The 11,492-nt window shown below is 27.1% G+C and overlaps 7 protein-coding genes across 7 annotated transcripts in view; 4 read left to right on the plus strand and 3 right to left on the minus strand.

Moving 5' to 3' along the window:
• Positions 1–32: 32 nt before the first annotated feature.
• Positions 33–1,601, plus strand: EHI_164440 (actinin-like protein, putative; the record flags this gene model as incomplete). Its single annotated transcript, XM_649337.2, has 1 exon — positions 33–1,601. The coding sequence occupies one exon, from the start codon at positions 33–35 to the stop codon at positions 1,599–1,601; it is 1,569 nt and encodes a 522-aa protein (XP_654429.2).
• Positions 1,602–1,665: 64 nt separating this feature from the next.
• EHI_164450 (uncharacterized protein) lies at positions 1,666–2,469 on the minus strand (the record flags this gene model as incomplete). Its single annotated transcript, XM_649336.2, has 1 exon — positions 1,666–2,469. One exon carries the CDS (start codon positions 2,467–2,469, stop codon positions 1,666–1,668), a length of 804 nt encoding a protein of 267 aa, XP_654428.2.
• A 108-nt stretch (positions 2,470–2,577) lies between these two features.
• Positions 2,578–4,755, minus strand: EHI_164460 (uncharacterized protein; the record flags this gene model as incomplete). Its single annotated transcript, XM_001913666.1, has 1 exon — positions 2,578–4,755. The coding sequence occupies one exon, from the start codon at positions 4,753–4,755 to the stop codon at positions 2,578–2,580; it is 2,178 nt and encodes a 725-aa protein (XP_001913701.1).
• A 1,427-nt stretch (positions 4,756–6,182) lies between these two features.
• EHI_164470 (uncharacterized protein) lies at positions 6,183–8,606 on the plus strand (the record flags this gene model as incomplete). The annotated part of the gene is made up of 1 exon (XM_643286.2): positions 6,183–8,606. The coding sequence occupies one exon, from the start codon at positions 6,183–6,185 to the stop codon at positions 8,604–8,606; it is 2,424 nt and encodes an 807-aa protein (XP_648378.2).
• Positions 8,607–8,906: 300 nt separating this feature from the next.
• On the plus strand, positions 8,907–9,308 carry EHI_164480 (uncharacterized protein; the record flags this gene model as incomplete). Its single annotated transcript, XM_643285.1, has 1 exon — positions 8,907–9,308. One exon carries the CDS (start codon positions 8,907–8,909, stop codon positions 9,306–9,308), a length of 402 nt encoding a protein of 133 aa, XP_648377.1.
• Positions 9,309–9,364: 56 nt separating this feature from the next.
• Positions 9,365–10,558, minus strand: EHI_164490 (phosphopantothenoylcysteine decarboxylase/phosphopantothenate--cysteine ligase, putative; the record flags this gene model as incomplete). The annotated part of the gene is made up of 1 exon (XM_649452.2): positions 9,365–10,558. The coding sequence occupies one exon, from the start codon at positions 10,556–10,558 to the stop codon at positions 9,365–9,367; it is 1,194 nt and encodes a 397-aa protein (XP_654544.2).
• Positions 10,559–10,880: 322 nt separating this feature from the next.
• EHI_164500 (Sec61 alpha subunit, putative) overlaps positions 10,881–11,492 on the plus strand; it is a gene marked incomplete at both ends in the record, with an annotated part of 1,181 nt that continues 569 nt past the window's right edge. Inside the window, one exon of the mRNA XM_643287.2 lies at positions 10,881–11,481. Coding sequence (XP_648379.2) covers positions 10,881–11,481 — 601 coding nt within the window. The remainder of the gene's footprint in view (positions 11,482–11,492) is intronic.

An 11,492-nucleotide genomic window follows, 5' to 3' on the forward strand; every position in this document is an offset into this window, starting at 1 on the left:
AATTGGACAATGTAGGAAAAGCAGTGAACTTTATGAAGGAAGAGAAACTTAACACATCAGTATCAGCTGAAAATATTGTTGATGGGAATAGAACTTATATTCTTGGTATGGTATGGACTATGATTCTTAAATATAAAATTAATGCCAACCAACAAAAGAATGTTAATGCAAAAGAAGAGGTAGTAGAAAATAATGCACTTTTGGATTGGGTCAATTCTTTTGGTCTGAATGTATCTAATTTCTCAAGTGACTGGAAAGATGGGGTTGCTCTTGTTAAATTAACAGAAGCAGTTTCTGCTGGTCAAATTAAATTTGAACAATTTAGTGGATTAGACAATACTCAGATGGTTATTGACTGCCAAAAACTTGCATACGAACAATTCAAAATTCCAATTTTGATGGATGTAAAAGATTTGGTATGTGAACGTCCAGATCCTAAGTCTATTATGACGTATGTTTCAGTTTATAAAGAAAGGTATGAACAGTTACTTGTTGAAAAAGAACAAAAAGAAGAGCAAGAGAGAATAGCTAGAGAAGAGCAAGAGAGAAAACAAAAAGAAGAGCAAGAAAGGTTGGCTAGAGAAGAACAAGAAAGGTTGGCTAGAGAAGAACAAGAAAGGTTGGCTAGAGAAGAACAAGAAAGGTTGGCTAGAGAAGAGCAAGAGAGAAAACAAAAAGAAGAGCAAGAAAGGTTGGCTAGAGAAGAACAAGAAAGGTTGGCTAGAGAAGAACAAGAAAGGTTGGCTAGAGAAGAGCAAGAGAGAAAACAAAAAGAAGAGCAAGAAAGGTTGGCTAGAGAAGAACAAGAAAGGTTGGCTAGAGAAGAACAAGAAAGGTTGGCTAGAGAAGAACAAGAGAGAAAACAAAAAGAAGAGCAAGAAAGGTTGGCTAGAGAAGAACAAGAAAGAAAACAAAGAGAAGAGCAAGAAAGATTAAACCAACAACAACCAACTAGTCAACAATTAACATTTTTCTCAGTTCAAGCAGCAGCAGATGCCTGGATCTTACAAAATATACAAGCTGCCTATGCACAAGACCCAACGATTCAATTCCAATGGTGGTATCCATTAGTTCAAAACCTTAGTGCAAATGACTTTAGAGAACTTCAAGATTGGTTTAAAAAAATAGATAAAGATAAATCTGGAACGTTAGAATTAGATGAATTATTAAAGGCTAAATGGCCTAAAGATATGAAAATGAATAATGAGACTATCAAAAGATTAATGTTAATATTTGATGCTGACAATAATGGATCGATTGGATTTTATGAATTTATTGCTCTTTACAATTGGGTAAAATTATGTGTTGCAACATTTAAACATTTTGATGTTGATCAAAGTGGTTCATTAGATATTACAGAACTTCAAGTAGCACTTCCTCAATTAGGATTCAATTTAAATAAACAAAGTTGTGATGCATTAATTAGAGCAAACAAAAATTTAATAGGGAAAAAGAAATTAAACCAAGTTCAATTTATTTGTGCTACTTCTTATCTTGCACAATGTCGAACAATTTACCAATTAACTTTTGACACTCATAGGGATCAATTAGATCCAGTAGAATTTGATAAGTTTATCAACTTAGTTCTTGGACTTATTTGATCAAGTTAATTTAATCATTCATATTCAATTTTTTGGTTTTAATGAAATGAAAAATAAAAATAAGTTATTTAGCATTAGAAAAAGATTGAAGTAATGTATGTGTGTCAATAGAAGTTTTTTCTTTTAATAATAATAAAAGGTCTTTCCTAAACCTTTTGTCATACACTTGATTTGCAGCAATTGCAATTTGGCATTGGTCATAATATTTACCAGACTCAACTTCATCACTTTCAATCATATTAAATAAACAACTACATTCACTCGAATCAATCCCACAATCACCCCAATAACTGTTATGAAGACTTGAGTTATAAACACCTGGATGTAAAGAAAAACAAGTAAATGGAGTATTTTCTGAAAAATAAATTGAAAGTGCAATTTCACATGTTTTTGTATTTTCATAAATTTCAAAATAATCATGATCTATTGAATTTATTAAATCTAAGTTTAAATAATTTGAATGACAATTTGAAGTAACAAATATTATCTTTCCAGATGGTTTTAGATATGGTAATACTGCACATGTAAATACAAATGGAGAAATGACATTTTCTACAAATGTTGCTTCAATTCCATCAATTTCTCTTCGTTGTTTATTAATATGACTTGCATTATTAACTAAAACATCAATTTGTTGTCCTGTTAATTCCTTTTGGACAATACTTGTTATGCTTTTATATTCATCAAATTCACAATAAATACTTTCTAAATGTGCTTGAGGAATTTTGTTTTTAATTTCATTAATACATAACTCAATTTTACTTTTATTATGACCATGAATTATTACCTCATATCCTTTTGTACATAATAATATCGCTGTTTGTTTGCCTATTCCACTTGTTGCACCAGTTATTAAAACCCGTTTCATCAATACTACAAAAGTTTTTTAGTTTTTCTTTTTTATTACATCAGAAATTCTATTAACATAAGCAATTTTTAATTGCCTTCAAATAGAACTAAATTAATAACAATTAACTTAATTATAATAGTAGTTAGGATCTTTCTTCAAATCTGAGAAAGATTTAAGTTGTTCTGGCATTTCTGGACAATCAGTTTGAGTTGGTTCAATGTATTTTCCAATTAATTTTGGTTGAACGTTTTTATCTAAAAGTTCACATGGTGTTATTTTTAATGGATATGAATTAATTATATCAAAAATATGAATATCACCAAAACAGTTGTTAGTTTTATTAGTTTTAATTTTATTGAAGAAATTATAAAAACATTCTTCAAATTGTTGTAATAAGTCAACAGACATAGTTTGTTTTGAAATCTTTTTGTACATCTTTGAAGGGTAATCAACAAATGAAAGTGTTGAGTTGTTTTCAATAGAATAACTTAATGATAGAAATCCTTCTATTGTAAAGTCATTTCTATCAAAGTCTAATGCAACTAATGTTTTATTGTTCATAAAGATTTCTCCCATTGGAATTGTACTTAAATCATTTAAATGATTTCCACTAATGTCAATTGCTAATAAACTTTCATTATGAACTATTTCAAATAAAAAGTTATCCATACAAGTATTTTCTTTTTCTGCAATTTCATTAATTCTTAATACTTTAACATTACTATGTCCTCGAATAAATGTAATTAAATTTTTAATAAACTCCTCTAATTCTTTTCCACTCATTGGATTATTTCCAATATATAATGTATCTAATTCATTAAATGTTTCCATAAATGTTAAAATTCTATTCATTGCTTTTCCTTTTAATTTATTACCACTTAAATCTAATTTTTTTACATTTTTAAAACTTGGTAATATTTTATATAATTCAATTCCTCCATCAACTCCAAACCCATTATTCTTTAAGTCTAAACTAATTGATGTTAAATTGATATTATTTGCAATTGGTGATAAAACTGGAACAATATGGTCAATTTGAAATTTCATTTCACTCATACAAATTTGTTTTAATGTAGTATTTGTTTGAAAGAAATTAATTAATTCCATTGCTTGGTCTAGTTTATTCCATTTATTTCCAGTAATATTCAAATACTTAAGATTAAGTCCTTTCATTTTATTCATAACTTCTTCAAGATTAACATCTAAATTAGAAATATTAAGATATTCTATTTGAGATTGAATAGCACTTAATTTTTCTATGAATAATGGTAATTCTAATATACAATCTTCACTCTTTCCATTATTAGAAATGTCTAATGCTTTTATATTTTTAATTATATTTTCATTTAACATCATACCTCTCATCATATCTCCTAATTTATTAATTCCACATCCATTAACATCTAATTTAATTACTTTATACTCTCTTTTACTCATCATAACTCCTAATGACTCTCCTTTCATAATTGGTGTTCCATGAAAATTAATAATTTCAACAGGTGAATTTGCTAATTCTTCACAAAATTCTTTTGCATCAAGTTTAGTACTACAATTAACAACTTCAAGTACTTGAATATATTCATTTCTTTGTAATAATAATGCAATTGCTTTATCTAATCCTGGTGCTGAAACATCATGTAATTTAATTTGGGTAAATGAAGTATTATAACTTAATGCAGTAAATGCATTAGACAAATTAAAAGCAATAGGTGATTTAGAATTACAAACCCCTGGAATTTCACTAAAATCAAAACAATATGAATTTTTATGTTCCATTCGTTTGAGAAAATAAACATGATTAATACTAGGTTCTTCATTCTCTCTACTACAAATACTTAAATATGACTCAACCATTGCTGCAGATGGACTAAGATTAAAATCTTTAGTTGGTTTTGTAATATTTCCAAAATCTGTTATTGAAATAATTTTATCTTCTCCATAATTATTGGTAGTATCACGTATTGATGTTCTAATTGCCCGTACCATTTCAATAGCTGCTTGTTCATAAAATTCTACATGTTTTACTTTTTTACCAACTTGAAATGTTAGAATAATCCTTGAGTTAGAAGGAATTTCAATTGATTTAATATCAAAAAGATGACTATGATATTTAGGAACATTATATTTCTGTGGTTTAAAGAAATATATTCTTTGATTAGTAACAATAACAACAGCATCTTTATCTTTCTTTTTATCATATTCTACTTTAAGAACTCCTTTCCATCTAATACAATCTCCATATTTTGGATATCCAAGATTATAATCATCTTTTGTTTCATCATAATAAGGCTCAATCATACTCATGTCGTTTCCCATGTTTGTTTTATATCTTTTAATTTATAAGTTTTCTTTTCCTCAGTTCTTATAATGTCTGAAGATACACCGAAATAAAATTACTTTTCAAAATAAATTACTGGTTTGTATTAAATATTAAATCAAAACCAATTTCACATTCAATGCATTTTATCTTCTTTCCAAATATTTTGGCATTATGCCATGATTTATTTTTATTAAAATTGGTTTTGTTTGCCAAAAACAACAGTAAAATTGATGAATATCCCCAAGAAATTCACTTCATTATTGCCTTTTTTTAGGTACATTCCAAAACTATCAACCTAAATGTCTCTAACAGGCAAACCTCATCAAAAGAGACACTTTGAAAGATAACCAACAAATGTATTGTTCCAATAAGTTAATTTAAGACTTAAAAATTCTACTTAATCAAAATTCATCATAATTTACCTTGTTATTACTATTATATACTTTAATTGGTTTTCTTAAAATAAATCCCTGTTTTTTGTATGTATTTAGCATTAAACAAACACACTTTTTGTGTTATTTAAAACATCTTCACTGATAAAACTTTGATGTTAATTATTATTACTGTCTTTCTTTAAAAAGTTCATCCCTTTATAACGACTATAGATTATCATCAATAATTGTTTCATGACTGTTTTATTGTTTGTTATTATTTTAAGCTTAAAGAAGTATAATTTTACGAGTATATCAATTATTTTAAAATCATTTTTTAATTCATGAAATAACATAAATTTAATTGAAAAACAATTTAATGCATATTCAAAATACTAACTTTTAATTAAAGTATTGAATCATATTCATTCAAAAGTAGATAAATTTTTATTTATAAAACCTTATCATAATAAATACTTTTATATTACCATATCATTACTCAATAAGGGATTAGTAATTTAAGTTATAAATATTAAAAATTCATTAAATGAAAAAAAGAAATAATATAAGATTTTGACTGAACGAATAATGTTTTATAGAGAGTGAAACTTCTTATGAAACCCATCAAATCTCTATTAAAGTTTATGTTATATTTTCTTTTAATAAAACATCAATACAGACGACATTAAAATCAAAAAGTGGAAGTTATATATTTAAATACAATAGAATGATGTTGAGTCATGACTTTTATAAAAGCAAATATTTTTAATTTTACTCCAAAATAAAAAAATGATGCTGAAATAATAAAAAACTGACATACAAAAGAACAAATTCCGTAAACAAACAGTATTTTAATTCTTTTTTGAGTGGGGTTGAAAGAAGAAAATAATTATAATAGATATTAGTGTAATGATTTTAGTTGTTTTTATTGTTACTTCATTGATAGATTTATTGATGGTTATTTTTAAACAATGACTTTTTCAGTAATATAATTCAAAGATATATATACGTTTAATTGATCTGTAAATTCATTCATCAATATGCACTCTCAAAATATTTCTTTATTTAAAGATATTAATGATATTTCTAAAGGATTGTCTGACCAGTTTAGAAATATTATCTCCAAATGCACAAAACCCCATTTTATTTGTATTTGTGGTGATCAAGATAGCGATGAAAACACTAACATACATCAAATCATTAATGGTATTTCATCAAATGATTGCTTCAATGCACAAGAATCATTGAAATCTTCAAATAAGATTTCCACATCAGAATCAAATAATTGCAATGTCATTGGACCAATTCTTGTAAGTGATATCGTAAAAAGAAACAATTTAGAAGAACAAGAATTTCAACAAATTTTAAATGATGAATTATTCTTTATTGAAATTGAAAAACATAAACTAATTTCAAGTACAACACCGAATAATATTGTTGAAATTCTTTCTATTCTCCAATTATCTTCTATAAGAATTATTTATAACAACAATGAAATAAATGCAGGTATATTAGAGGATATATCATCATTTGATTATCTTTCTTGTTTATTAGAATTACAAGGAATAAGAAAAGAAGGGAAAAGAGTCATTTGTATTTCACCAGATATTAAAACAATTACTGAAAAAGAAAATGAGACAATTCTCAAAGAGTCTGTCTTAAATAAACAAAAACATATAAACAACGATCTTGTACATTTCTTCTCTACAAAATCACATCAAACAAATTGTTTGTGTTTCTTACTTCCATCATATTCTCATCCTTCTCCAAGTCAAATCATTTGTAATATTTACAAAGAACAAATGAAATGTATCATTTCAGAAATTCTGCATGAAATTCCACTAAATTGTAAGTCTGGTTCATATGTTCTTTCTTGTATAGAACTTCTTATTGAGCTATTCAAATCAATAAATGAATTAAATATAAATACCATCTCAAATGAAATACAACGATTATTCAAGAAAAAATATGTCGAAACTATTAGTTCAATAAATATCAAATTAGTTGGAATGATTTATGAAATGAATTTGAATGACAGAATAAATGTTATTGAAAATCAATCAAAGATAAAGAGTCTTGTCTATCAAATCATTGAAATTGAATTTATTCCCATCTGGGATATATTACATATCATTTATGGAAATCAACTCATTAATGAATTGTTTGATTCTATCTCCATCACTTCAAAACATTTAGAAGAGTTTATCTTGAAAGATATTCAAAAGATTATTGATGATTTGATTCATTGTAATGACTTTAGACTAACACCAATGTGGAATTATCTTACACAACTACAAATCAAAGAACAATTTGAACAAGAGAATTATAGCACAATAATTAATAATTACTTGGCACAAACACTTACATCAAATCAAAAAATACTTCAATTCTATTCAAATAAAAAATGTACAACAGTCAATGAACTGAAACATCAATGTATTGATACAATCACATTAAAAACTAATGAAATATTAAATAGAAAACCACAATGGAGAGACGTTTATATCACAATCAAGAATTATTACCATAATTTAATCAACACCATTGACAAAGAAGTACAAACAAAAGAACTTTCCACTGTTCGTCAAGTAGAATTATGTCACCAATACTATCTTGGTTTATTTACAAGTAAGAGTGAAACATACACAACACAACATGAACAAATAATATTCAACAAAAATGATTATAATACCATTCTTCAAGATGCACTCAATGAATTGAATGCATTTTTTGATAAGAAAAAACAAATTGCACAAGAATTAGAACAGAAGAAAGAAGCATTTATTAAAAAATTGACAAGTAAATCATATTATATTATGCCATGTTGTACAACAAGATATGTCCTTGATGCTAAATATTCAGACTTCACAGATGGACAACCAATCACTTTATATTGGTCACATGGTAATCAAAATCAAAGTTTCCAATTTATTCAAAAAAATGATTTGTTCCAAATAAAAATAGGACATAATGGATTTTTGGTACATAGAAATGACTCATCAGAAGGAAGTGTTATTCATCAATGGAATGACACAACCAGCATTAATTCTTTATGGAAAATTATTGAAAATCATGATGGAACTATATCCTTTTTAAGTGCAAGTAATGAATCTCTTGCATTTACTGCTGACTCTAATGAACTTATATCCCTTTGTCATACTTGCTATTTCACTTGTTCTGATTACCAAAAATTCAAGCTCTTAGAATCTCCATTAAACAACCAACCAATCCCTCTACCTCCAACAAATCAAGAAACACCAAACCATCAAACTCAATTTTTCCAAATTCCTAAATATGTTGGTCCTTCAATTGTTGAAGCTTTAAACAATATTCATGTCGATAGTTCATTTTCTTACAGAGAAAGAATTGCACAAGTTAACAACATTCAAGAATATCATGGAAGTGCTTATCAAAATGATTATATGAGAAAGTTGTTATACCAAGGGAGGTTAATAAAACCATAGTCACAAGAAGTAATGCTTAATTAAAGAATTGCTTTGTCTTCTCCTCATTTTCTTTTTAAACCAAAAAATAAGAATGAAAATTAAAATTAAAATGTTTTTAATAAATACGTCAAGACAGAAAGAATCAACAAAATAACAAAATCAAACAAAAAAAAACATAATACTTAAATAAAGACAAATAATTTAATTTTATAAACCATTTGAAATAAATTAAAAAAAAAAACAATAAAAAGGAATTGAAAGTCAATCTTAAATACAAAACATTGAACTTAATTTGTTAATTTTGAAAAACACTCACAAATGGTTGAAGCTGCTATGAAAGTAATGAATTCATTGGATTGTCCACATGGAGAATATATAATTCTTGACTATAATCAAAATAAACTTGTATTTAGAGAAAGAGGAAATGGGATAACTGAATTAAAAAATGCTCTTCATGATGATCAAGTTTCATTTGTTCTTCTTGCACTTCGATTAGAATTACAAGGAATTCCTGATCAAGTTCGTTTGATTTTTATGCATTGGAAAGGACCAGCAGTCAAAAGAATGGTAATGGTTAAAGCAAATCAATTTGTTCAACAAGCACTTGAAATTCTTTCTCCAAATCATGGTCAACTTGAAGTTATTGGAAAGAATGAATTTACTGAAGCAATCATTTCAGAAAAATGGAAGCCATCAGCAGGTTCTCATGTAATAAATTAATTCAATTTTTTTTTTCTCACTTCCTTTTATAACAGAAAGAATGAAAGAACAATAAATTATTGATTTATTCTATCAATAACTTTTTCAATAATTAATCGTGCTATTTCACTCTTCAAAAGTACTTCAGTTTCTTCAATAACATCTTTTGTGATAAAAGCAACTTTGTTTGTTTCTCCTCCAAATCCAGCTCCTTTAACATTTAATTGATTTGCCACAATCATATCACAATGTTTCTTTTTAAGTTTTTCTTGTGCATTTTGAATCAAGTCTTGAGTTTCCATAGCAAATCCAACAATAATCTGATGGTCATTTCTTTTATCTCCTATTTCCTTTAAAATATCTGGATTTTTAACTAATGTGATTGTTAATTCATTCTCATCTTTCTTAATTTTTTGATTAGAAATATTCATTGGACGATAATCTGCAACTGCTGCTGACATAATATAAATGTCAACATCTTTCTCTTTCATAACTGCATCGTACATTTCAATTGCTGTTTGTACATTAACAATACTAACTCCACTTGGTTTTTGTATTGTTGTTGGTCCAGTAATTAATGTAACTGTTGCTCCAAATTGTTGTGCTACTTGAGCAATTGCATACCCCATTTTTCCTGTTGAGTGGTTTGTAATAAATCGAACTGGGTCTATTGGTTCAATTGTTGGTCCAGCAGTAATGACTATTTTCTTATTAAGAAGTGGTTGGATTGGATGGAGTTGTTGGTCAACAAATGTAAGGATTGAATCAACAGAAGCTAACTTACCATCTCCAACATCACCACAAGCTAATTTACCATATGAACTGTTAATGAATGTAACACCAAATGACTTAAGAATTTGTATATTTCTTTGAGTGATTGGGTTGTGAAGCATTGTGGTGTTCATTGCTGGTGCAATTAATTTAGGACATGTTGCTGCAAGAAATGTTGTTGTTAAAAAGTCATCTGCTATTCCTGAAGCAAGTTTTGCAATAATGTCTGCTGTTGCTGGTGCAATGAGAAATAAAGAAGCTGAGTGTGCCAATGAAATATGATGAACATCATATTCATTTGGACGATCAAAACTGTCAATAATACATTTGTTGTGGGTTAGTACTTCAATAGTAGAAGGTTGAATTAAATGAAGTGTGTTTTTAGTTAGTGTTACATGAACATCATATCCTCTTTTTGTAAGTTCATTTGCAATGTCAATTCCTTTATAAGCAGCAATACTTGCAGTAATACCGAGTATGATTTTGTTGTTAGTTTTCATTGAATGACTTTGTAGTTAATTAAGTCGATTATAAATACAGTAAAAGAAGGATTTTTGTTATTTTAAGTGATTATTATGTTATTGAAGAATTAACACAAAATAAAAAGAAAAACAAAAAAATAATTGTGATTCAATGAATGATGAATTTTATTTTTAATTTAAATTTAAATAGAACAGAAAAGAGAAAAAGAAAGAAAAATAATAAAAGTTTGTATTAAACAAAATCTAAAAAATAGAATAGTTTTTGAAAATAAAAAAGAAAATAAATAAGTTGAAAGGAAAAAGGGTGTAGAACTATAAAATTCATATTACTGGAACAGTCATGGGAGTGTTTTTCAATGTCATTAGACCAATTGTTAGTCTTATTCCAACAATCAATGAACCAACTAAAAAGATTGGATTTAAAGAAAAATTGATGTGGACAGGAATCACATTATTAGTGTTTCTTGTTTGTAGTCAAATTCCATTAATTGGAACAGACATTGTAGGAAATGATCCATTTTATTGGATGCGTTTAGTTATGGCATCAAATAGAGGATCATTAATGGAGCTTGGAATTTCACCAATTGTTACAGCTTCAATGGTAATGCAACTTCTTCAAGGAGCTAAAATTATTTCAGTTGATATGGATAATCAAGAAGAAAGTGAATTATTTGAAGCATCACAAAAATTATTTGGACTTCTTATGACTCTTGGACAAGGAATTGCTTATATTATGTCAGGAATGTATGGAGATCCATCAGAACTTGGATTTTTCAATTGTTGTTTAATTCTTCTTCAATTATTTGTTGCAGGATTAATAGTTCTTCTTCTTGATGAATTACTTTCAAATGGATATGGATTTGGATCAGCTATTTCATTATTCATTGCTACTAATATTTGTGAATCAATTGTATGGTCTGCATTCTCCCCACTTACTACTAGTGTAGGAACA

This window comes from Entamoeba histolytica, genomic scaffold, assembly GCF_000208925.1.
Source record: "Entamoeba histolytica HM-1:IMSS scf_1104750518777 genomic scaffold, whole genome shotgun sequence".
Classification (NCBI taxonomy): domain Eukaryota; phylum Evosea; order Mastigamoebida; family Endamoebidae; genus Entamoeba; species Entamoeba histolytica.